The following is a 24,347-nucleotide window of genomic DNA, read 5'->3' as shown; positions in this document are numbered from 1 at the left end:
TTTTGATATCTAATAAAATAAGTCTCACCAGCTCACATTTCTTTTTCAAAATTATCTCGGTTATTCTGGGCCTTTCTTTTTTCCATATGAATTTTTGAATCAGCTTATTAAGTCCTATGAGCAACCCTGTTAAAATTTTGAGTGGGATAGTACTAAACTTATAAGGTTAGTTTGGAAGGAAGTGACATTTTAAAACTTGAGTATTCCTTTCTATGACATAGCACTCCATTTGCCTAAGTCTTCTTTGATTCCTTCAATAGTTTTAAAATTTTCCCCACATAAATCTTCTACATTCTTGCTAATGTTATTTCTAGGAACACTCTAAATTTTGTTGTAAGATGTGTGCTTTTTTCCTCTCATATATATGCTTTCAAACTTTATGTAATTATGTTTTAGGTATATCTTTTATAAATAGCTTAATATCTGTATTTTGTTTTTTAATCCAGTCAGAAATTTCAAAATTTCAGTGAATTTAGCTTATAACGATTTTGATTACTAATATAGTTGAACTTATTTTTTCCATTTTGATTAACTTTCTTTCTGTAATTTTCTCTTTTCCTAATCTCTATTTTCTTCATTTCCTTTTTTTCTCCTCAAAGGTTTAGTATCATATATTTTCTATCCTTCTAGTAGTTAGCCTTGCACACTAAGACACATTAACTTCACAGCTCTCTAGCAAGGTCTGAAAGAAGGATTATCTGGGGAGGAGGAGGAATGTTCAGATAATCATCTTATTTTCTGAGTTCTTTCACAGTTGACACTGTCAGAACATAATTTATAAAGGTATTTTTAATTCCATTATGTCAGCAGTTTTTTGAGCATTTGTTAGCCCTTTCAACCTAAAGATATTTTAGCTCCACAAAATTTTCTTTATGCCTTTGATCACTACTTCTCTCTCCATTGCTCTGTTTTCTCCTGTCTTCACCACGAAATCCCTACAATTCATAGGCTCAAATTTCCATCCTCTGCCTTTATCTTATCATTGCCATGCTTAAAGTATTTAAATTCTTAAATTAAAATAAATGAGTTTTATCTTTAAGTCAAGAGATTAAAAACAAAACAGCAGAGAGAAGAATCGAGATAAAAATCAGTAAGTTGGATATCAATAAAAGACAAAAATAAAATAAACCCACAAACTACTTCATTTAAAAGACACACAAACCTCTGACAAATCATATTAACCAAAATATGGTAAAAGAGAGAAAAGGGATATGAAGAGTATAAAAATGAATATAAGCACACAAGAATATAATAAGATACAGCCTCTGATCTTAATGGAATGATATTCTGAATCATAAATATTATAAATATTATTGAATATTAACCATAAATATTATAAATATTATATTATATATTATAAATATAATATTATAAATATTATACTCAATTCATTATAGGAAGGAAGCATGCTCTGATACCAAAACTGAATATACCAGGAAAAAAAGTTATATTCTAATCTCACAAACAAAGGTAGAAGTCTTGGGACACCTGGTGGCTTAGTCAGTTAAACGTCTGCCTTTGGCTCAGGTCATGATCCCAGGGATCCTGGGATGGAGCCCAGTGTCAGGTTCCCTGCTCAGCGGGGAGTCTGTTTCTCCCTAACCCTCTGTCCTTTCCCCCCCTCAACCTGCTTGTGTTCTCCCTTTTGCACGTGCATATAAATAAAATCTTTAAAAATAATAATAAATTTCCCTAGTTTTTTTAAAATAGAAGTCCTAAGGATATATTAAGAATCATATTTAACAATATAATAAAAGAACTGTCAATGCTATTCCAAAATTTTCACAACCATACAAGAATCCTTAATATTAGGAAATCTATTAATGTCACAGATCAATAGGAAAAAAGGGAGGTAAGAAATCACACAATAATTTTAAAAAGATGCTAAAAAAGCATTCAATTAAAATTTAACTTCCATAATTGACAACCAACTCTGAGAGGAAAAAACAATTTTATCTCAAACCAACATCCTATATCATGCTTAACAGTAAAACCCTAGAAGTACTATTATTAAAATTATTACTAAGAAAAAGATACTTCCTATGGAAAATATCATTGAACACTTCTGTAAATTTTTGCTAATACAGTAAAGCAAAAAAAGGAAAATAAAACCTTCACCTACAAAATCACTGCCAAATTAATACAGATGGAATTCTGCTGTACCTTGCAGGCATGCTGGTTTAGTAAAAAGAAATCTATTGCTCAAAGTTCTTTATTCTCTCATCTCACTCTTTTTACAAAACAAAACAAAACAAAACAAAACAAACACTTTAAAAGCCTTGCTATGGGCCAAGGACCAAGTAGCCGTCTAAGGATAATCAAACAACCTAGCTAGTTTGGGATCTATTAGAGGAGGGGAATAAAGATTAAATATAGAATTAGCCTGGAGAAAATACTCTTATTTTTTTCTGTTTCAAGACTTTCCTTCTTAGCTTATCTCCCAGGTAACCCACACAGTCTGTGGAGCACCATGCCTTCTACAGAAGAGATTCCCCTCTGTTTCTGCAAAGGCAATGAGGTAATAATCAATCCATAATTTTTTGAGCATTTACTAGATGTCAGGCACTGAGACTGCTGCTGGAAATAAAAAAGAAACAAACAGTTTACATTCTAATCTATAAGACAAACAAGGAACCAAGGCAATTACAGTAAGCATGGTATGTGCTATTTTAGGGAAAGAGCATCCTACTATGGTACAATACAAAACACGCACAAAACCCAGACTAGGGAATATACAGAAAAACCTGTAAAAGAAATGACAAACACGTGTTAACCATGGAACAAGAATCTTAAGTGTGTTTGGAGCAGGAGGATCAGCTCATACAAACAGGGAGGAGACAGGATCATTCATTAAAAAAAAAAAAAAAGGAAAAGTCAGGGTGACTAGATTATAATGCAGAAAGAGAGGGAGAAGCATAGTGAAATGAATTATGGTAATAAGTAGAGTCCAGACCTTAAAAGACCTTTTAGGGAATGCTAAGGATTTAAGAGTTAGCAACGTCATTTTGAAAGCAGTAAAATACAGTGGACACTAGTCATTTACCTACCTAACATCCATTCCTCAGTCCACTTCTTCCTAACATTATTCAGATGCTCATTAGAGCCCATATCTTCCTCAAGTTACCCATATACTTTAGGAGACACTTAAACCAAATTGAGTTCCAGAGGTGAGCCAAACCAACCGGGGAAATTCTATGCATTTGCTGCCATTTTAAGTCAGGTAATCCAAACCTAAAACCAATTAGATACATTCCATGTATGAAGGTCAACTGATTTGGAATCTCAACTACATCTGCAAAACCCCTTCACAGCAACACCTTGATTAGAATTGATTGAATAATTACAAGGTGTGTGTATACCAGGGGTCAACACCTTGGCGACCATCTTAGAATCCTGCCTCTAATAGTCTGCCCTTAAGCCTCTGAAGATTCACATCCCTCCCAAATGCAAAATACATTCACCTGACCCCAATATCTCTAAAGTCTCAACCAACTACAATATCAAGTCCAAGATCTCATTAAAATATTATCAACTCAAAAATCCCAAATCTCATCTAAATTTCTTGTAGATGAGAGTCTTGACTGTAACCCATTAAGTATAAGCTCTTGGGCACAATTCCACTCCATCTGTGGACCTATGAAACTAAAGAGACAAACCATCTGCCCCCAAGACTCCCAGCATTCAGTGGTGAGACAAACACAGGATAACAGTTATAGAAATTCCTGTTCAAAACAGGGAAAAGTGGAAGGTAAAAAGGAGTCACTGGTCCTTAACAGTTTTGAAATCAAGTTGGGCAAATGTTGGATTTTTCTTAAATTAGGTTTCAAAGTCTGGGAATAATCCCCTGTAGCTCTCAGCTCCACCCTCTGCTTTTTCATCCAAGACAGCACTTGCCTGGAGCCGGTATTTTCATCAGCCTGCTGCTGCCGCAGCCTCCTTTCATTTTGTACTGTCTTTCAGGCCATGCTGGCAATATTCGGCTATACAATTTTCTCAAACTGCGCATCTTAAAGCATTCTAGAGGTTCTTCGGTTTGATTGAAAAGATCTGTGAAGCACACCGACGATCTCTTAAAAAGAGTCCTTTGTGTAGCTAAATACTTTGACCTCTGGTCTTTAGAAGATTTTTAGTAAAAAGTTGTTCAGCCACACTTACATGTTTTTCTCTAAGCCACACTGAGAAACAATCTTTTTACCAGCTGGATCAGGGTAAGAATTTCCTAAATCATCAAGCCCTGATCCTTTAATAATTCTTCCCTCAATTTCTTTCTTTCCTCTTGCATTTTATTATAAAGCAGCAAGCAAAAAATCAGGTGGCTCCTTCAACCGTTTCCTTGAAAATCTCGTCAGCTAAATATCCAAGTTAATCACACATTATGCAGGAGACACTTCTGTTATGCTTCCCACCATTATATAACAAGGAACCACTTCGTTTCCAAAAACATGTTCCTCTCTCCCTTCTAAGTCCTCATTGGCAGCAGTTTCCAAATCTAGAGCCCCACAGCCTACCCAAAGAAATTTAGACATTTCTATCACGTTCCTCAAATTTTTTCAACCTCTATTCACTGCCTGGTTTCAAAGCAATTTCCACATTTCTAGGTATTTGATATGGCAGCCTCTCACTTCTAGGTACCAAAATCTGTATTGGTCTTTTATTGCTGTTCTAACAGATTACCAAAAAAAAAAAAATTATTCTTTGTTTCTACAGGTCAGAAGTCCAAGCACTGCATGACTGAGAGCCTCTACTCAGTCTCACAGGGCTGAAATACAAGCATTAGCCAGGATGCATTCCTGTGTCCCTTTCTGGAGGCTCAGGGAAGAATCCGTTCTGAAGCTCTTCAAGGTTGCTAATAGAAATCAGTCTCTTATGGTTGTAGGACTCAATATCCTTTGCATTGAATCGCTCTCTGGCTCTGAACCTTTTGCCAGGAAGAGTCTAGTCCCTTTTAAAGGCTCACTTGCTTCAATTAGGTTTACTGAGAATAATCACCCTACCCTAAGGTCAATTAATTAGGATCTCAATTACATCTACAAAATGCCTTCACCTAGATTAGTGTTTGTGTGATGGTATGTGGACACCAGGAGCAGAAATCTTGGGACCCACCTTAAAATTCTGCCTACCATACATGTATGCTTAGGAGGGGAACTGTTGGGTCATGGAATATGTGAATACTGCAAAAAATGTTTCTCAAGTAACTAACAACACTCCTACCAGCAGACTATGAGAAGTTCTTATTGTGTCACATCCAAGACAGTATTTTAGCCTTTCTGATGGGTAGGTAGTGATATCTGGTTGTAGTTGGCATTTTCCTCATGACTGACTTTTGTCTTCCTTTAAAAGAAATCAGTATACTTAAAAAAAAAAAAAAGTTGAAAGATTGGATTAGTTATTCTATCATGAGTTTTTAACTTAAACTTCTAAAATGGCATTCACCCATATTGTGTCATAGTTATTTTATGTCTGGGCCTCTGATGTAAGCTATTCAAGCATTTTATTCATCTTTGTTATCCTAAATACCTAGCATAATCCCTGGCACATAGAAGGCACCCAATGTTTGGTGAACTGAATGTATTCACCTTCTAAAATGTATTTTTTTCATTTCCAAATTTAAAGCACTGCTCCCATTGTATATTCCTCCTAGGCCAATCAATAATGTTACAGGAGCCAACCCTTTCTTAGCAGTCCAAGACACAATTTGTCTGAGCCAGTACTGCATTATACAGTTAGAGGAATAATATATGCCCTAACTCTACCTACCATTAATCTACCTAGCTTTCTTGCCCTAAACATAAAAAATAAACTGTTTTCATTCGTTATTTTGTCTTTATTATTTTTCACATGCCTTAGGTCACTGTGTCTATTAAGAGAGATAAATGACTCTTATATTCACCTTTGATTATGTATCCCCCTCCTTCCACATAATTTTTTTATACCTGAATACATTATAAGGACCTTGTGCAACCAGACCAGTCTCTTTGGATGTCTCTCCCAATTTCCTTGTCAGAATTTCTTTGTTATTATGGATTATTTTATTCTAGGAAGTTATCCAACACTTCCTGACCATCTTTCCTTTTACAGTCTCAAGGTCGTCAAATCACAATCATCTTCCCTCTGAACACGGACAGTTTTCTTCTTTCTTTTTAAATTTTGTCTCAGGAGCTGGTTCCCTATAAACTCCCAAGGTGACTCATCACATGTATAGAATTCCAAAACAATTCTCTTCGTGTATTAGAATTAGATCCGGAATAGTATATCCCTCTGAAAGGCTGCCTAACAGCCTGTGTTCCATTCCATTTCTGTGTTCTAGTCCTGAATTTCATCACACGAAATCACTCTCATTTCTAATGCTTGTACACTTTCATTAAGCTACTTTTTAAGGAAAATATTTTGCCAATATGATGCAATTACCACAAAACCTGTAATCCTAGGTCTCTAATTTGTTCCAATATTATGATTAATTTTTTTCTTGTTAAATATGTGCACTGAATTAATTCAAAATCTTTGGAAGACCTGTATAGATTTTTTTGAAGGCTGGTATCTAGCCAAATATTCTTTTACAGTGGTTCACGTGCATACCGGGCAAATTATAAGCCTCATAAATATGCAAAGCACAATATTTAGGTAATATTTTAATAAGAGTATAATGGGATAAATTAGTTTTTGTTTCTACAATAATTTACTTTTGCTACTAAGAAAATCTGATGGGGGGCGCCTGGGTGGCTCAGATGGTTAAGCTTCCAACTCCAGGTTTTGGCTCAGGTCCCAATTTCAGAGTCATGAGATCAAGCCCCACAGCATCTGGCTCTGCACTCAGCGGTTGGTGGGGGGGGTCCTACATCTCTCCTCCCTCTCCCTCTCCCTCCCCCCCAATACCCGCTCCTGCGTGCTGACACATGCTCTCTCTATAAAAATTAAAATTAAAAAAAGAAAATCTGATGCTACTGAAGCAGTCACTTCCTGAATGAATTACTCCATTTGTCAAATAGTTTTTTCTTAAGGACTTTGGACATTGATGCACCATTGATAATTGTTAGGAGGAACTTTCTGATTACTAGTGATACTGTATTCTCCTAACCATTAGTTTAGAATGCATGCATGCATATTTTATTCTTTAAACCAATACATGCATCTATCATCAAACGAATAGATACAAATGTATTAGAATAAAAGAAAAATATATCTTAAAAGAAATGTATTAATTTCAATATTAAAGACTCAGCTATTCAGGTGTCTAACATATTTATAGAGAAAAATTCTATTCTTTGAAATTTCACTTAGGGAAATTTTTCTTGAACCCAGAGACTAAATAACATTTATGTGAAAGTGTATTATGAATAATAAAGAATTATATAATTGGAAATGTAATTATAAGAAAATAGTAGGTTCTAAATAGGAAAGCCCAGATATATTTAGTCCTCAGTCTTAAAATGTTCCACATATTTTTACTTAAGAACTGTTATGCAAAAATTTAACATGGCTGAGAATACTGGTCATGGTAACAAGGTGATGAAAAAAAGACTAGCATATAGTTGTAGTTGCTTATAAATTCATGAATTCCTCCCAATTAAACTTTCTTTAAAGAAAAAAAGAAAAACCCACAAACTAAATGGAACATTCTCTGATTTAAAAAACACAAAAACTACCATACAGAATTTTACTTGTCAAATTCTCATTTTCCACCAAAGCCAAAGAACCTGTCCCTTACACGTATAAAGCCACATAGAGCCAATATTATTGGCTCTAATGATTTTCCAATGTCAATCAGTTGTTTTTATAAAGACTGCCTAAGTAAAATCTCTGGTAACGCAGATATTTCAAGTTACAAGTTATTACTTTAAGTAAATCCAATACCTTTAAAAACAAAAACAATACAGGTGATTTCTAAGGCACTGTTCTAAGTGCTTTATATATACTATTTATTCTATACATATTAACTTTATAATATGCATCTTAGGGCTTTCGTGAGATAATAATTATCCATTTTACAGATAACAAAACTGATATAGTTAGCAGGTGATGGGCCTATCCACTAAGATTCAACATTGACGGGGCGCCTGGGTGGCACAGCGGTTAAGCGTCTGCCTTCGGCTCAGGGCGTGATCCTGGCGTTACGGGATCGAGCCCCACATCAGGCTCCTCTGCTATGAGCCTGCTTCTTCCTCTCCCACTCCCCCTGCTTGTGTTCCCTCTCTCGCTGGCTGTCTCTATCTCTGTCAAATAAATAAATAAAATCTTTCAAAAAAAAAAAAAAAGATTCAACATTGACAATTTGGCCCAGAGTCTGAACTCTTAACCACTATGGTAAATTGCCTTTATTTTTTTAAGATTTTATTTATTTATTTGACAGGGAGAGAGAGACAGCCAGTGAGAGAGGAAACACAAGCAGGGGCAGTAGGAGAGGAAGAAGCAGGCTCCCAGCGGAGCAGGGAGCCCAATGCAGGACCCTGGAATCAGGCCCTGAGCCGAAGGCAGACGCTTAATGACTGAGCCACCCAGGCGCCCCAGGTAAATTGCTTTTCAAGATAGAGAAAATCGTATCTCAAGCTAAATAACCAATTACAGTAAGAACTAAACTTGACAATTAGTACAAGCTGTCTGCTAACCAAGGAGGAGATTGATAAGTTTATGTTATCCCCAGCTCAAAACTGTTCTACGGAAATTGAGATACCGATTTATTTAGTATGAAAAAATGTCATTTTGGGGGGCATCTAGGAAGCTAAGCTTGTCTTAACTTTGACCAAGATCCTAATGGCAAGGGCCAAGTCTGTCTTCACAAATGCATGCTCAGCAGCTAGCATTAAGCTGGCACAAAATTAGCATTCTGTAATTACCTATAGAATAAATGGGGATAAGAGGAAGCTGTTTTAACATGTGAGAGAAAGGAATGATAAAGATTACATGTATCACTGAGGAAAATTTTCCGCAAATTAGAAAACCAACACACAAAACAGTGAAGTAACCTGCCCAATTTCATATAGTTAAACCAAGATGTGAGACTTCCAATTTCTGTATTTTTCCTTAAATACCATAAAAGAGAAATTCTATCAAAATACCCATATTACATAGTTGTATAAGATGTGAATGTACTCAATATTACTGAACTGTACACTTAAAAATGGTTGTGACAGAAAATTTTATGTTCTATGTATTTTAGCACAATTTTTAAGTCAAACTAGAAAAAAATCCACATTATGAAAAAATACAATTTAAATCACTACATATAGTTTCTACTTATAAATTTCTACTATTCTAAGAAACTTTACTTATAAAAATATTATGGTAAAACTTAAGGTTACATTATTTAACAACTGATCAAAATTAATGAAATAGCTACTTACAAATTTTTGTATTTTTCCTACCTTTCCCAGTTTCAGAAGTAAAAATGCAAATAGCATAAAAATGAAATGGAATAATTTAACTTATTAAGTTAGCTCAAATCCACTGTGAAATAAGGAGAAAACCAACTAGGTCATTGGTTATTATATTTTGTCAACAATAATAAGCACTGTGATAGTCATTACAAATATTCACAAGATTTCCTGCTTTTTTGCTTCTTGGTTATATGAGTGAAATTAGAGATGGCCACATGCCTTCCCGTGGCCCACAAAATGAGAGTGTAAGAGATACGTATCACATCCAGGCAGAAACTTTAAGAGCCAACACATGCTCCACCACATTCTCTTTCTCTACTACAGTGACTGGCAATATTGTAAAGACAGGATGTTTCCTCAGCCAGGTTCCAGAATAAAGATAATGAAAAGGAAGAGAGTTCCAGCAAACCCACAAAGGACATATAGTGTAAGCAAAAATAAACTGCTACTGTATCAAGTCATTAAGATTATAGCATAACGCAAACTATTCTGACTGACACAGATATAAAAACTGAATGTAAAGCAGTTATATAAAGAAAGGGATGGATTTCTACAAATGAGGAAGATGGAAGGATTGGCAGGGAATGATAGGATTTTGTCCCTCAGACAGTTTGTCCCTAGACAGCTGCTCTAAGGTTTCCATCAGGGTACAGATTACAGTCCTGAATGACACAGAGTTCAGGCTGAGGGGCAGAACAAGTCTTAACCACCATGGGCAGGTTCCTAGAGCTGGATGAAGCCCCTACTGTGCCCTTCTCTTCCCACATATAGCCAGGTGCTGTGGAAAATGAGGCTCCTCCCAAATGCTACCTCTCTCTCCTTCCTGACACTTGAAGAAATCTGAACTTTAGTCTTGAGAGAAGGTAAGTAGGTTCATCCACGAGACAACAGGCCCATTCCTTAGCATTTAGGTCCAATGGCTGCCATACAAGTTTGTAGCTATCTTAGAGGATTTCATCCTAAGGAGATACTCAAGGAAGAAGTATCATGCTATGGTTCCTTCTTTACTGTTAACCTTAATGAAAACCAAGAGTAAGCTGAACTTCAAATGGGACCAACTAGCTTCTACTGGTCAGCTGGATAAACTCTATTACAAAACTCAAAACTGGGAACTCTATCAGCTTATTTCACTTGAAACTTTTATGACCATGGCATACAATTGTGCAGAATGTGCCCTGCATAATAGCACCCAACCAAGGAGGGGAACTGTGGACCCTGAGGCTGTATTCACCAAGAAGAAAGGCTCTTTTTTTGTACTTCACACAAAGATATACTTCACACAAAGTTTGTCAGACTGTGACTACAGGCACCTTATAGACTAACTCGCCATTCCTTACCCATTTTTCCCAGAATTTCCCAGAGACCATCCTTAGAGGTACTATTGAGGAGACTTACATCATACATGACAATGATGGAACCCTGACTATTCTGGGACTCCTTAAGCTTTGACCCTTTCTCCCTGAAGATATACCATAATAACCTATAGTGTATATTTCTAAATTTGGACCACATACTGCTACATTCCTGTGTCCCAATGAGAAATATGGACAGGCCACTGGCAAATGAGGTATCAGAAGTATTCTTCTGCTGGAATTCTATATCCTGACAGAATCCTTCCAATGGGTGGTAGAGAGTTAAGAGAAATTCTACAGCACTACATGGACCAAATGATATCATTTTGATGTGCTAGAGCCCAGAGTTCCCTAACTTTGACACTACTGATATTTTGGACCAGATAAATTCTTTGTTATGGAGAACTGACTGCCTTGTCATTGAAAGATATCTGGCAGCATCCCCGGCCTTTATCAACTAGAAGCCAGTAGCTCATTCCACTTTCCTCTGTGACCAAAAAATGTTTCTAGACATTGTCCAATGCCCTCTGGAAGGTAAAATCACACCAGGATGACAATCACTTTGCTAGACCTATATTTTTATTTCCAGCAGGTGGTGTGAGACTGACAAGGTGTGTTCCGGGACTAAGGTTCCTCTCACTATCTCCACCTGCTTGGTGGCATCTGAAGTTGATGCAGGGCTCCCCCTGAGATCCAGGTGGCAAGCAGAATAAGGAACTCTGCCCGGCAAGTTGAGGCTGGCCCTATTCCTAGTAGGTAGAAAACAACTGAACCTTACCTTTTTGTCTGCCTTTTAACCCCTATGTCAACCCTCCCTCCTTCCATTAACTCCTTCACTTCTGTCCCTCTCCTTGAAGCAGAACCATGATTCCAACTTATTTAGAAGATCTATCTTCCCAGGGAAGAGGCAGCCCAATAGCAAACTTTGCTACTGCCCCCCTGCCAACTCTGGTCTCTGTCCACCATACAATGTAGACATGTCTTGGTGTTGGCTAAAGGAGTCTGAACTGCTATGTTCTCAGCAGCCTTTTTAGTCTGCCTATTTTGGAGGGCCACTGTGGGCAAAAACCGAGACTTACAAACTGACCTATTTATATAACCTGAACAGATCAACATGTATCAAAGAAGAAATGGTCTGATCCTTGGATATGCTTTGGGCAGTCTGATATCTGACTTTCACAGAAGACAGGTCCTAAAGACACTAACCCCACTGCATCTAGATACTATATATACACCCAGATTTCTTAACTTTGGCACATACTCATATATACTCACATCTGCTCATGCTTATGAGCACATATACACACACATATATAAATGTTCATATATACACCAAAAAACAGACTTCATAAGCAATGGGTGGGGTTATATTTCTTGCTCATATTTCATGCCAAAGTAAATTCCATATGAATTAAAGATTAAGCATAAAAAATGCAACTTTAAGAGCACTGTAAAAAAATACGGGAGCATATTTAATAAAACTAGGGTGAAAAAGGTCTTTTCAATATACAATAGAATATTACTCGGACATAAAAAAGAATAAAATCTTGCCACTTACAACAACATGGATGGATCTAGAAGGTACAATGCTAAGTGAAATAAGTCAAAGAAAGACAAATGCCATGTGATTTCACTTATATGTGGAATTTAAGAAACAAAACAAATGAAAAATGAAAAAAAGACAAAAAAACAGACTCTTAACTATAGAGAATAAACTCCTTACCAGAGGGGAGTAGATGGGGGAGTATGTAAAACAGGTGAAGAGGATTAAGAGTACACTTATCATGATGAGCACTGATTAATACACAGAATTGTTGAATCACTATATTGTACACCTAAAACTAATGTAACACTGTATGCTAATTATACTGGAATTAAAAAAGAGAAAAGGTCTTTCCAATCAAAGTACAAAACTCACAAGTCATATAAGAGATTTCTGTGACCAACTGTTGTACTTCTATAAATTTATCTCAGAGATGTACTTGTATAAATGGATGAAGAAATATATGTATTACACTATCACAACAGAACAAAATGAACAGCAGACCAAAAAGGATAAATGTCCAATGATGAAGACTGACTAAATTACAGTACTTCCATGTCATAGAATATCATGCAGTTATGAAAATAATTATGGAAAACTGGCTTGTGCCAATATGAAACAATCTATCAGATATATTGTTAAGTGAACACGAATTATAGGAAAAATAACGCCTTCCCTCTTATGCAAAAAAAAAAAAAAAAGCTATCTAGAAAGATTTCTGCCTATATGCACAAAGTATTTCTAGAAGGACACAAAAGAAATTTATGTGGTTGTCTCTGGAGAGGAAAATGGGTCTGGAAAGGAAGGAAATTTGCTTTTTATTATGTATCCTTTGAAGTTCTTGAATTACTTTTTAGATTGTGCATAAAGTCTATCACAAAAAAATAAAATCAAAGAATAAAATTCAAAGAAAATATTTCAAAATAGAATAGCAAATACCTTATACATAGGTAACAGAGAATTCTTACCTTTCTCTGCAAAATTTAAGTGAATGTAGTATGGCAGGTCTCTTTTGACGTAAATTCCACAAATGTAAGGTGTCATCAGCCAAGGCACTCACAAGAGCTCCCTTAAAAATAAAGTATAATTTATATAAAATACATCTTACAAACATTAAAGCTACTAAAGAGCTGCCAAAAAAACCTTCCCAAATTTCAAAACTTTCAGCCAATAGATTTAGTTTTGAGAAACATTTGTCTCACCCAAATTCTAAATAGCAGATGTAATACAGTGTGTTATATGTATATGTAAAAAATGCTTTCACTTCTTCAATTTAAAGTATAATTTAGTATCTTATAAACTATAAATATATTAGGATCTAGTTGGATATTATGGTTGATAGCTATGTAAAATTAGAGGTCAGACTATTAAGTTACTCGATCACTATTGTACATCTTCTTGACTAAAAGAAAAATATAATATGAAGTAACTTTCCCATTTTATTTGGCTTAAGAAAAATTGTTCGGAATGTAGTATGCCCAGATCATAACTCTACTACAGAATGATACAGAAAATAAAGGTAGCATTCAGCACACTATAACTTCAATATCCAAAGGGGTGAATAATCAACTAATTTAGAAGGTTAAAACATCTAACACTACTAAATACTATTAAGTATGGAGAAGAATCTCTGGCCCTATATGAGAATCACACAGGAGGTCAGTCTCACCCCCGACCTCACAAACCAGATTTTCAGAGCAAGGACCTACACAAGTATATTTTTAAAAATCTTCAGAGGTGATTCCAGTATGTGAACATGATTAAGAATCTCTAGACTAAGGCTGATTTATTAAGACATGTGCATGTGTTTCCTCAAAGGAGTCAGATACGTTTCATCTATACTGAGAGAATAAGATAAAAAATGCAACATGAAAAACTTATGTTAATTTCAAAAAAGGATTTGCAGTTCTACTCATCTAGGTTATTATGAGAAATCTTAAAATCTCCTTCCTTTAAACTAAGTTTCTCATTTATCAAAGAAGATTACAATAGTTCTGAAAATTTATATTAAATGATCTCTCCAAGTCCTTTCCACCTTTCAAATTCTATGAGGGCTGCTCTATGGTGTGATTCCTACTGCTACAGCATAATTATCGGAGAGCAGAATTAAGCCCATATGTTTTCACTAGAAAGCATCCTCTTATCTATATCATTTTGAAGCAGAGAAACTCAAAGATTCAGAGTATCAAAGATTTGTACTCTTCATTCCTATTTCCACCATAATCAACTTCTTTCTGAAGATGTGCACACCATCTTGAAATCTCAAAGAAGAGATGTAGAGCCAAAAGAGCAATGAGAGTTGACCACCTCCAATGGTGGCTCCTTTACCTACATACGGTCTACTAAATGTAAAAGCAAATAGCTACTCCCAATTGTCAGATTTCTGTAGCATCCCCAATTAAATATTCATATTTTGCTAAGCATTTTTTAAAACAGCAACATCATTTTTAAGTACTCAAAATGTAACATTTAAGCATGTAAAATAAAAACAGTCATATCTAAGAACTCTATGATGAATCCTATTGAAAAGAAACCTGCATGAATGACAACATAATTTACTTATGATTTCTAAAATTTAGGTGTATAGGTAATCAATTTGCAATGTTATTTACACTGGTTCATGTACTGCTTTAAGAAATAATCTTAACACAAGTATAAATATGGAGAATAGGTTAGTGGTTGCCAGGGATTAGGGACTGAGAGCAGGAGGGGGCCCAGTTATAAAGGGGGAGCCTTAGGGAATTCCTTTATGATGATAAAACTGATCTGTATCTTGTTCATAGTGGTCATTACACAAATCTATGTGTCATAAAAATGCACAAAACTACACAACCACACTGACAAAAGAGTTCATGGTGATGAAATCTAAATAAGGTCTGCAGTCTAGCTAATAGTAGTATATGGATATCATTTTCCTGGTTGATACTATACTATTGTTATACATAATGTTACTATGAGAGGGAAGCTGGGGGAAGTACACACAGAACCTATTTTGAACGTAACTGCCAATAGAATTATTTCACAACAAAATTTTTTTTAAATAGGAAAAATAATCTTGAGTCCTCATAAATGGGCTCAACAACCTTCTATATTGTGATTTCTTTTGAATTTTAACATTTTACAATGCCTATTATACAGTTCTCCACAGAATACTGCAGTTTTTAAAAAACACTTCTGACCCTGAAAAACCTACATAATTGCATATTAATCTTCTGATAAAAACATTTTACAAAAGGTCAGAGGTATCGAGTGTTGTTTTTTTCCTCTCACACACATTTAAGAATTTATGCCATGGGGGCGCCTGGGTGGCACAGCGGTTAGGCGTCTGCCTTCGGCTCAGGGCGTGATCCCGGCGTTATGGGATCGAGCCCCACATCAGGCTCTTCCGCTATGAGCCTGCTTCTTCCTCTCCCACTCCCCCTGCTTGTGTTCCCTCTCCCGCTGGCTGTCTCTATCTCTGTCAAATAAATAAATAAAATCTTTAAAAAAAAAAAACAAAAAAAGAATTTATGCCATGGAACCTTAGGACCTGAAGGCAAAAAGAATGTCCACAGACTATCACAACTAAAGACAGCAGAGCCTTTTCTGGAGTAATTTCTTTCTTCTAATGACCAGCTTTTCCTGCTCATCACTGCATACAGTAAACATCTATTCTCACAGCTGTGCATATTTTAAATTAACTTTTTATTTTCCTTTTTAAAAAAATTCTAATTAGTTGTCATATTGGTTTCAGGTGTACGACATAGTGATTCGACAATTCCATACAACACTCAGTACTCATCCCAAGTGTGCTCCTTAATCCCTATCACCTATTTAACCCATCCCCCCACCTCTCCTCTGGTAACCATCAGATTGTTCACTATAGTTAAGACTCTGTTTCTTGGTTTGCCTCTCTTTTTTTTCCCTTTGCTTGTTTCTTAAACACCACATGAGTGAAATCATATGGTATTTGTCTTTCTCTGACTGACTTATTTTGCTTAGCATTATACTCTCTTGCTCCATGTTGTTGCAAATGCTCATACTTTTTAAAAACCTGCAAGCATGTTATCTACTCTGTTGATAAAATAGTATTTGTTTCCTGAGGTCTTCCTAACTTTATACTCTACCAAAAAGAAAGACATCATCAATTACTTCAACCAGTAAGTGACACAAGAATTTTGGACAAGAACCAGTTTTCTTTTCTAACGGATTTTTATTTCCTGGTTGTATTTCAAACAAGTCATTAGAAAAGTATATTTTGTTATTTATAATAAACTCAATCTCTAAAAAAATTTTAATATAGATTTTAGTGTTACGTAACTTTCAGTATCCAAGAAATAAAATTTAAATGCAGAACTCGTACCAAAAAGATTTACCTTATACCATTCTATTTGGAACACTGTTTTGAGAAACATCTTGCATTATTTATGTAACTTCCCATGATGATGCCTTACAGTGAACTGCTATTAGCTCTGACCTATAAGAAATTCACTTTTGTTCAAATATTTAAATATGAATGCATGCAAGAAATCTGAAAGACCAGATGTGCCCCTATTTCATATATAAGTAGGACAGATTAAAGCAATTCACTAACCTCATTAATCAGGAACTGAAGTTGGATTACTGCAGCTCCACTATCATGTTGGCAATAACATTCTACTCCTGGACGACCAAAGCTGCCATTAATTTCATTAAGGAGTCTACGGTATCTGTGGGCTTTTTATAGCAATTGTTAAGTTACATAATAGACTAATAAATATTCCAATGACCCGATACTCAATACAGGCTATTTATTGAGATTAAGATTCAGAGTTACATTTATTTCACATCAGCTAGCTCCTGCTGATAATCAGAAGTCTCAGAGATTACAGGCCTAAAAGAAATAACTGTTCCTTCTAGAATATAAAAGAACTATCAAAAACAACAATATACAGAACATAAAATAGGTTTAATACACTTTACTCTGGTCCAAGTTTTTTTCTTTCACTTAAAATAAAAAGAGATAAGGTAGTTGATCTGCAGAGCATCCAATTTTGCCCAAGGCAGCAAACAAATGTGAAAAGCAGAGACATGTCATTTTGGAATAATGCTTTTGGAACCAATCTTTTTACTGGCATTTTTCATTCCATAGTGTTATTTTTCAATAGTGTAAGTTAATATAATGAAGAACTAAATAACTATGTTTGTAATTATAGCATGATGATGTTATATTGCCAATGAATGTATCAATCTTTTACAATAGACCTGAATTCAAAATATGCAAATTTATAATTTGCATATGGTAACAATAAACACACAATATTCTCCGTCTTAGGCATTATATTATGTTTTATATGTATATGTGTGTGTGTGTATATAATATATATACACACACACACACTCACACTCACTTAATTCCCATAATCTATGAAGAATATATAATTTCCCCCCATAAGCAGATAAGGAAACTGAAACAGAGAAATCAAGCAACTTGTAAGTCACACAACTAGAAAGCAGCAGAGATGAGATCTGAATAAGCATTCTAGCTCCAGAGTCGATACTCTTAATAATAAGGTATGCTAAATAAAGAACAAAAAAAACAAAAACCCAAACACTTATACAACTTCCTACGTGCCAGGCATTGTTACATGCTTTTATCCTCATAAACTTGAAACAAGAAATTAGCTATTTTAACATGCTGCTATACTAATCTACTTTTCACTAGTTAATAAATAGTAATTGAAAATAAAAAGCTAAATCTTAAACTAAAATGTGATTGGCTTTAATGAAATTATAGCCTTTTTTTTTTTTACAAATTCATATTCAGGTGTATAGACTATTTCTATATACTTTTCATACATGTCCTAAGGTTCTTCTTAAGTAAAAATAATCACACCTAAGGTTAAATTCCTAGTTTCTATACACTTTTTCCTTCCTATTTCTAAAAGTTTTTCAAGGTGATATTTATTTTTCATGAATTTTTTCATTTTATTGCCAGCAATTAATTCTTCTATTGTTTCATAAACAGACTAATCGTGCATGTTTAGCCTATAGTACCCTACTCTGCAAACATCTCAAACTTTTATCATCATCATCATCAGTATTAGTAGTACTAGTTTTACTACACCAATTGCCCAAATGCACCTAAAGGAAGCTAGATTTCGAACTGTTACTATTGTAACTTGGTAGTACCAAATCACACCTGGTTGGCCAAAGAAAGACCTACATCTATACTCATCCATTTCTTTTGACAGGATGCCTTTTTTAGCTAGTAAAGGGAGCCTAATTCTAATCTTTCCAGCTAAATTAGTTTTTCTGGGACCAATTAGCATATTCCATAATTGTGATTTTACATGAAGAAAAATTTCTCATCTAACCAGATCAGTAAAACTAAGTTAATAAAAAATGTGAGCTATTATGAAGAATCATAAAAATTCTACTTACCTTATTATTTTTTTCAGAAATCATACGTAATTTTGCTAATCTTGTGATATTATCTTCTTTAAGTATGGATCTATTAATGAGATTCAGGACTGTTTTTCTTTTTTTTTTTTTATTTTAAAGATTTATTTATTCGACAGAGATAGAGACAGCCAGCGAGAGAGGGAACACAAGCAGGGGGAGTGGGAGAGGAAGAAGCAGGCTCATAGCAGAAGAGCCTGATGTGGGGCTCGATCCCATATCGCCGGGATCACGCCCTGAGCCGAAGGCAGACGCTTAACCGCTGTGCCACCCAGGCGCCCCCAGGTTTTTCTTAAAATACAGCCATGGTGCGCCTGGGTGGTTCAGTCAGTTGAGCGTCCGACTCTTGGTTTCCGCACAGGTCCTCATCTCATGGGTAATGGGATCCAGACCCACAACAGGTGCAATCAATGGGGAGTCTGCTTGAGGATTCCTTCCTTTTGCCCCTGCCTCCACGTTTATGTTCATGTGTGTATCTGCTCTCTCTCAAATAAATAAATCTTTAAAAAAAAAATAAATAAAACATAGCCATAACTATCCAGGTATAAAATTTGTAGGGGTTTTTTTTTATTCATTTTTTTTTTTTTTTAAGATTTTACCTTTTTGAGAGCCAGAGAGTGAGCGCCCACGCACATGAGCTCAGGAGCAGAGAGGAGAAGCGGAGGCAGAGGGAGAGGGAGAAGCAGACCCCCTGCTGAGCAGGAACTCTGATGATGCGTGACTCATCTCAGGACCCTGGGATCATGACCTGGACCCTGGGATCATGACCTGAGCTGAAGGCAAACACAACTGACTGAGCCACCCAGGCACCCAAGTAGTTTAATTTTTTAAATGGAACTTTAGAGATATTGGCAATGCATTCTAAACGCAAAATTCACATACAATCTTACTATTTCTTTTCTGATCATTTACTGTTAGTCACACAACATTGGAAAAATTTTAAGTGACTGACTTCATGAAGTCTTCCCAAAGTATTCATCTTGCATTTTTATATATTTTTAAAAACCCCTCTATTTTGCATTCACATTATATATTCTTAAAGTAAACTAATTACTAAATTATAGTATCAAATATGACAGGCACAAACAGATGTGGGAATACACAAAACTGATTATCAGTTAAGTAAAACATAAGCAAATAGATCTACTAATTTGGGCCTTCCAGTCTGAAAACTTCAGTATGCTATGGACATCAATCAAAATTTTATTCACAGAGACTGGAAAGGGTCTGTAAATCCAGGAAGTCAGTTACATGGAGGCCAAGAAAGGTTTATTCTTATCTATACATGGAACTACTCCAGACAAAACTGTATTTTTTATAACATTATTATTAATATAGTCACTTTACTTACACCTAAGATAATAAAAATACTTTCTTAATATAATAAAGAAGAACCACTTACTATCTACTAAGTTTCAGGCTCTGTGTCTTAAAGATGCAATTGTACTTAATCCTCAGGGTAACTCTGAAAGGTAGTTATTATCCATATTTTACAAATGATAATTCTGAGGCTCAAAGAAGTGATTTTTCTCAATTACTACTGATTTCTCTCCCTTTTCCTTTGGATAGGGTAGCACTATGCTGCAGGCAGCCTGAAGGATCCTTAATACTACAAAAGCCCTATCTATGGACTGGGGGAAAAATCGTCAGTCATTATTTCATAATAACAAAAAGTTTAAAATTACATTTTAAGGAATGGAAGTTACTTACCTATAATCAAAAGATATGTTTGAAAGAATACAAATTCCAGAGCAAGCAGTTCTCATTCCTGGCAGTGTATCAGAATTCCAGCGCTACTGCAAATTTACTAATCCCAAATTGCCTGAGAAGCAGCCTGGGTAGGTATCCCTTTTTGTTTTGTTGTTGATGATGGGCCACAGGAACACCTGAGGCACAGCTGAGAATTAAGACATCTACTCTCAAGTCAGTTCATATGCCAACTCCACCAGTACTTGCTGTGACCGGAGGAGAATCATTACACCTCTCCACTTTCTTGTCTATAAAATACAGATACTTATCTAGTCTAGCTTGCAGAGCTGTGGTGAGAATTAAAACTATTGAGAGTGTACTCACCAAATGGTACCCACCCATTATCATTATTTAACTAGTATACTCATTACTTTAACAAGAACTAAAGATACCATATAGTGGATATGCCATAATGTAAGAAAACAACTTTGACTATATGAGATCACTAAGCAGCATGTCATAGGGGCAAATATTCATATCCTTTCATATTTTTGTAATGATTATTGCTTCTTGCATATATGGTTCTTCCTAATATTATTACTAAGAGTTAACAGTTTTATTAGACAATAGTCAAACACTGTAACAAAGATCTGCATTGTAAATTATTCCTATTGTGGCTATGTACAAAATGAAGAAAACCGAGAAGAAAAGGTTATATACTGAACAATTCTACAAAGATATTTGTTAAAGAAATATTGATTATTAATGCCTGCTCCTTTATATATGCATTAATCAACAGTAAGACAAAGCCAGATTCTAAGGTTCCACTGAGTAGTTCTGGTGTCAACATATTTTACCTTTTAATTCTGAACACCAACGTACCCTTTTAAAAATGGTGCTATCCTCCTATCAGATACTTTTAGTTTTTTTTTTTTTTTTTTTTACTGCCTGCCCATCAAGAGCTAGGGTATCTACCTAACCCTACTAGTCAACTTTGTCTCTGGAATAAACCAATGAATTCATATGCCCATGACACAGGCCACATACCTCCTGCACAACTACTTATGGCTTTTGTCCAGAAAAGCACCATCATAAATCCTGCATAAGAGTTGCAGAAGACAAGGTTAAAACGGGTTGAGAGCAAAGTCTCTGAGTAAAAATCTTTGAATTTAGACATCCTCTAATTAAGCAATAGGAGGAAAAGAAATATTTAAGGAAAAAAATAACATGATGAAACTAGAAATTACTAAGCAGAAACAAAGACCAAAACCAGTTAAGCCTTTTATAATATTGTATTATCAAATTCGAAATAAACTTTCACTCAGTTGTCTAAATGGTGTTTTTTGTTTTGTTTTTGGAAAGGGGGGAAGAAAGGAGGAATTAGGAAGCTTTGAAGTATATCAACATCATCATAGCAGTTAAGATTTATTAAACAATATGTGGCAAGTACTGTATACATATTAGCTTACAAGATTACCTCTTCTATAGGCTCTGTTGCTTACAAAAGAGGAAACTAAAGTAAAACAAGGCCAAATAACTCGCCCAAAGCCATTCAGCTAGTTAGTAAAGAAGCTGGGGTTTGAACCCAAGCAGTCTAACTCCAGTACATACATACACAAGCACATACAACCATTTATATATAAATCATCAAGACTTACTGCACAAAAAAAGAGCCAATTTTCACATGTTGAAAGAGGACCTGAGGGACGCCTGGGTGGCTCAGTCGGTTAAGCATCTGCCTTCGGCCCAGGTTATGACCCCAGGATCCTGGGATCGAGTTCCACATCGGGGTCCTAGCTCAGCAGGGAGCCTGCTTCTCCCTCTGCCTGCTCTGCCTGTTTGTGCTCACGCGCTCTCTCTCTCTCTGAAAAATAAAGAAAATCTAGAAAGAAAGGAAGGAAGGAAGGAAGGAAGGAAGGAAGGAAGGAAGGAAGGAAGGAAGAAAGAAAGAAAGAGAAAGAAAGAAAGAAAGAAAGAAAGAAAGAAAGAAAGAAAGAAAGGGAAAGAAAGAAAGGGAAAGAAAGAAAGGGAAAGAAAGAAAGGGAAAGAAAGAAAGGGAAAGAAAGAAAGAAAGAAAGAAAGAAAGAAAGAAAGAAAGAAAGAAAGAAAGAAAGAAAGAACAGACGAACGGGACTTTATCTCCATTTTGACCCTAATTTGTACTTTCTAACTGGTTAAGTTCTTCTTTCCAGCTTATCTTTTAACTCAGGCAAAGAGCCCAGTGGGCAAAGCATCTTGTGATGGATCAACTACCCTTCAAGCAATCGGGACTGCTCCAATACCAGCAAGCTGTCACATGATTGACCCCAAGACAATGATCAACCTGACCTTTACTGCCCACCTGCATGTACCCACTGGTCTTTGTCCCACATTTTCCTTATATAAACATAGAACTATTTTCAGCACGTTGAAGACAGTCTTTGAGATGTTAGTCGGCTTTCTTTTGGGTGTTGGCCTCACTGAAATAAATCCCTTTCTTGTTTCACCACCACTGGTCTTTCTGCTTTGATTTTGTCAGCAGTCTTTTTGGGACCCCTAGAGCTAGGTCCTCTTGCACCCATGGGACCTGGTTATAATGTAAATGTCACTTCCTGACTTGCTTTAAGTCATTTTAAAACCAGAGGATGAAATTACAGAAGAAGATTTAAAATATTTTGTATCTGAGCACGAAATAAACTCTGGTCTAAAACTCTTAAAACTGGGGCGCCTGGGTGGCGCAGTCGTTACGCATCTGCCTTCGGCTCAGGGCGTGATCCCGGCGTTATGGGATTGAGCCCCACATCAGGCTCCTCTGCTATGAGCCTGCTTCTTCCTCTCGCACTAGCCACCCCCCGCCTGTGTTTCCTCTCTATCTCTGTTAAATAAATAAAATCTTTAATAAATAAATAAATAAATAAATAAATAAATAAATAAAACTCTAAAACTACAGCAAATGCAACTGTCAGTAGCAAATAGACATTATGAAACCAATTGGGCACAAGCAATATACCAATCAAAAAATTTTTTCTAGACTCATCTTTCATGTTAGTTCATGGTAATATCTATTAATTTTAATAATAGTGCACTATTCGCTGTGTACAGCAGAATAAGCAAAAAGCTGAGTTCTATATTCTAATTATAGTCGAAATTTTGAGACTGACTTGTTACAAATATATTCATGTAAAATGCACAGCCTACAAACATTTTAGAGACTCCAGCTATGTGAGAGGAACCATTCCTAGCAAAGCTAAGCAAGATATTTAAGTGAGTAAATGACCTTGTCCCCCAAAAGCCCACAGAATCAAAGATGGTATTATTAGAATAAAGGACAAAAATCACATGATCATCTCAATGGACACAGAAAAATGCAACCCCCTTCCATGATAAAACACTCAAGGAAAAGAGAACTTCTTCAACCTGACAAAGGGCATGTATGAAAAACCTACAGTTCACATCATACTTAGTGCTTAAAGACTAAAATTAATATTTTCCTGTTAAGCTCAGGAAAAAGACCGGATGTCCACTCTCACCATTTCTATTCAACATATACAGGATATTCTGGCTGGGGAAAACAGACAAGAAAAAGAAATACAAAGTGTCCAGACTGAAAAGGAGAAGTAAAATAGAACTATTCTATTCATAAAAGACATGATCTTGTATATGAAAATTCTAAGGAATCCACTAAAAAACACCTATTTGAACAAATAAATAAGTTTAGTAAGGTTGCACAACACAAGATCAACACACAAAAATCAACTGTACTTCTATACACTGGCAATAAACAATCTGAGAAATAAAGTTAAGACAACAATTCTATTTACAATATCACAAAGAATAAAATACTTCAGAATAAATTTATCCAGCGAAATGCAAGACTTGTATACTGAAAACTACAAAACACTGTTGAAACAAGATCTAAGTAAGTGGAAAGATATCCCATATTCATGGAACAGAAGACTTAATATTGTAAAGATGGTAATAGTCATCAAACTG

At 35.5% G+C, this 24,347-nt stretch overlaps 1 protein-coding gene across 5 annotated transcripts in view; it reads right to left on the bottom strand.

Moving 5' to 3' along the window:
- STXBP5 (syntaxin binding protein 5) overlaps window positions 1–24,347 on the bottom strand; it is a 164,277-nt gene that overhangs the window by 121,799 nt on the left and 18,131 nt on the right. For all 5 annotated transcript variants that reach the window (XM_045805295.2, XM_045805297.2, XM_045805298.2 and 2 more), the window contains exons 3-4: window positions 16,840–16,921; window positions 13,235–13,335 (exon numbers count right to left, since the gene is read on the bottom strand). In XM_045805295.2, coding sequence (XP_045661251.1) covers window positions 13,235–13,335; window positions 16,840–16,921 — 183 coding nt within the window. The remainder of the gene's footprint in view (window positions 1–13,234; window positions 13,336–16,839; window positions 16,922–24,347) is intronic.

Source organism: Ursus americanus, chromosome 11, assembly GCF_024610735.1.
Source record: "Ursus americanus isolate L20-20 chromosome 11, mUrsAme1.1.p, whole genome shotgun sequence".
In the NCBI taxonomy this organism is placed as follows: Eukaryota; Metazoa; Chordata; class Mammalia; order Carnivora; family Ursidae; genus Ursus; species Ursus americanus.
Note: the sequence above shows the minus strand (reverse complement) of the source record. Positions and strands in the feature narration are given on the sequence as shown.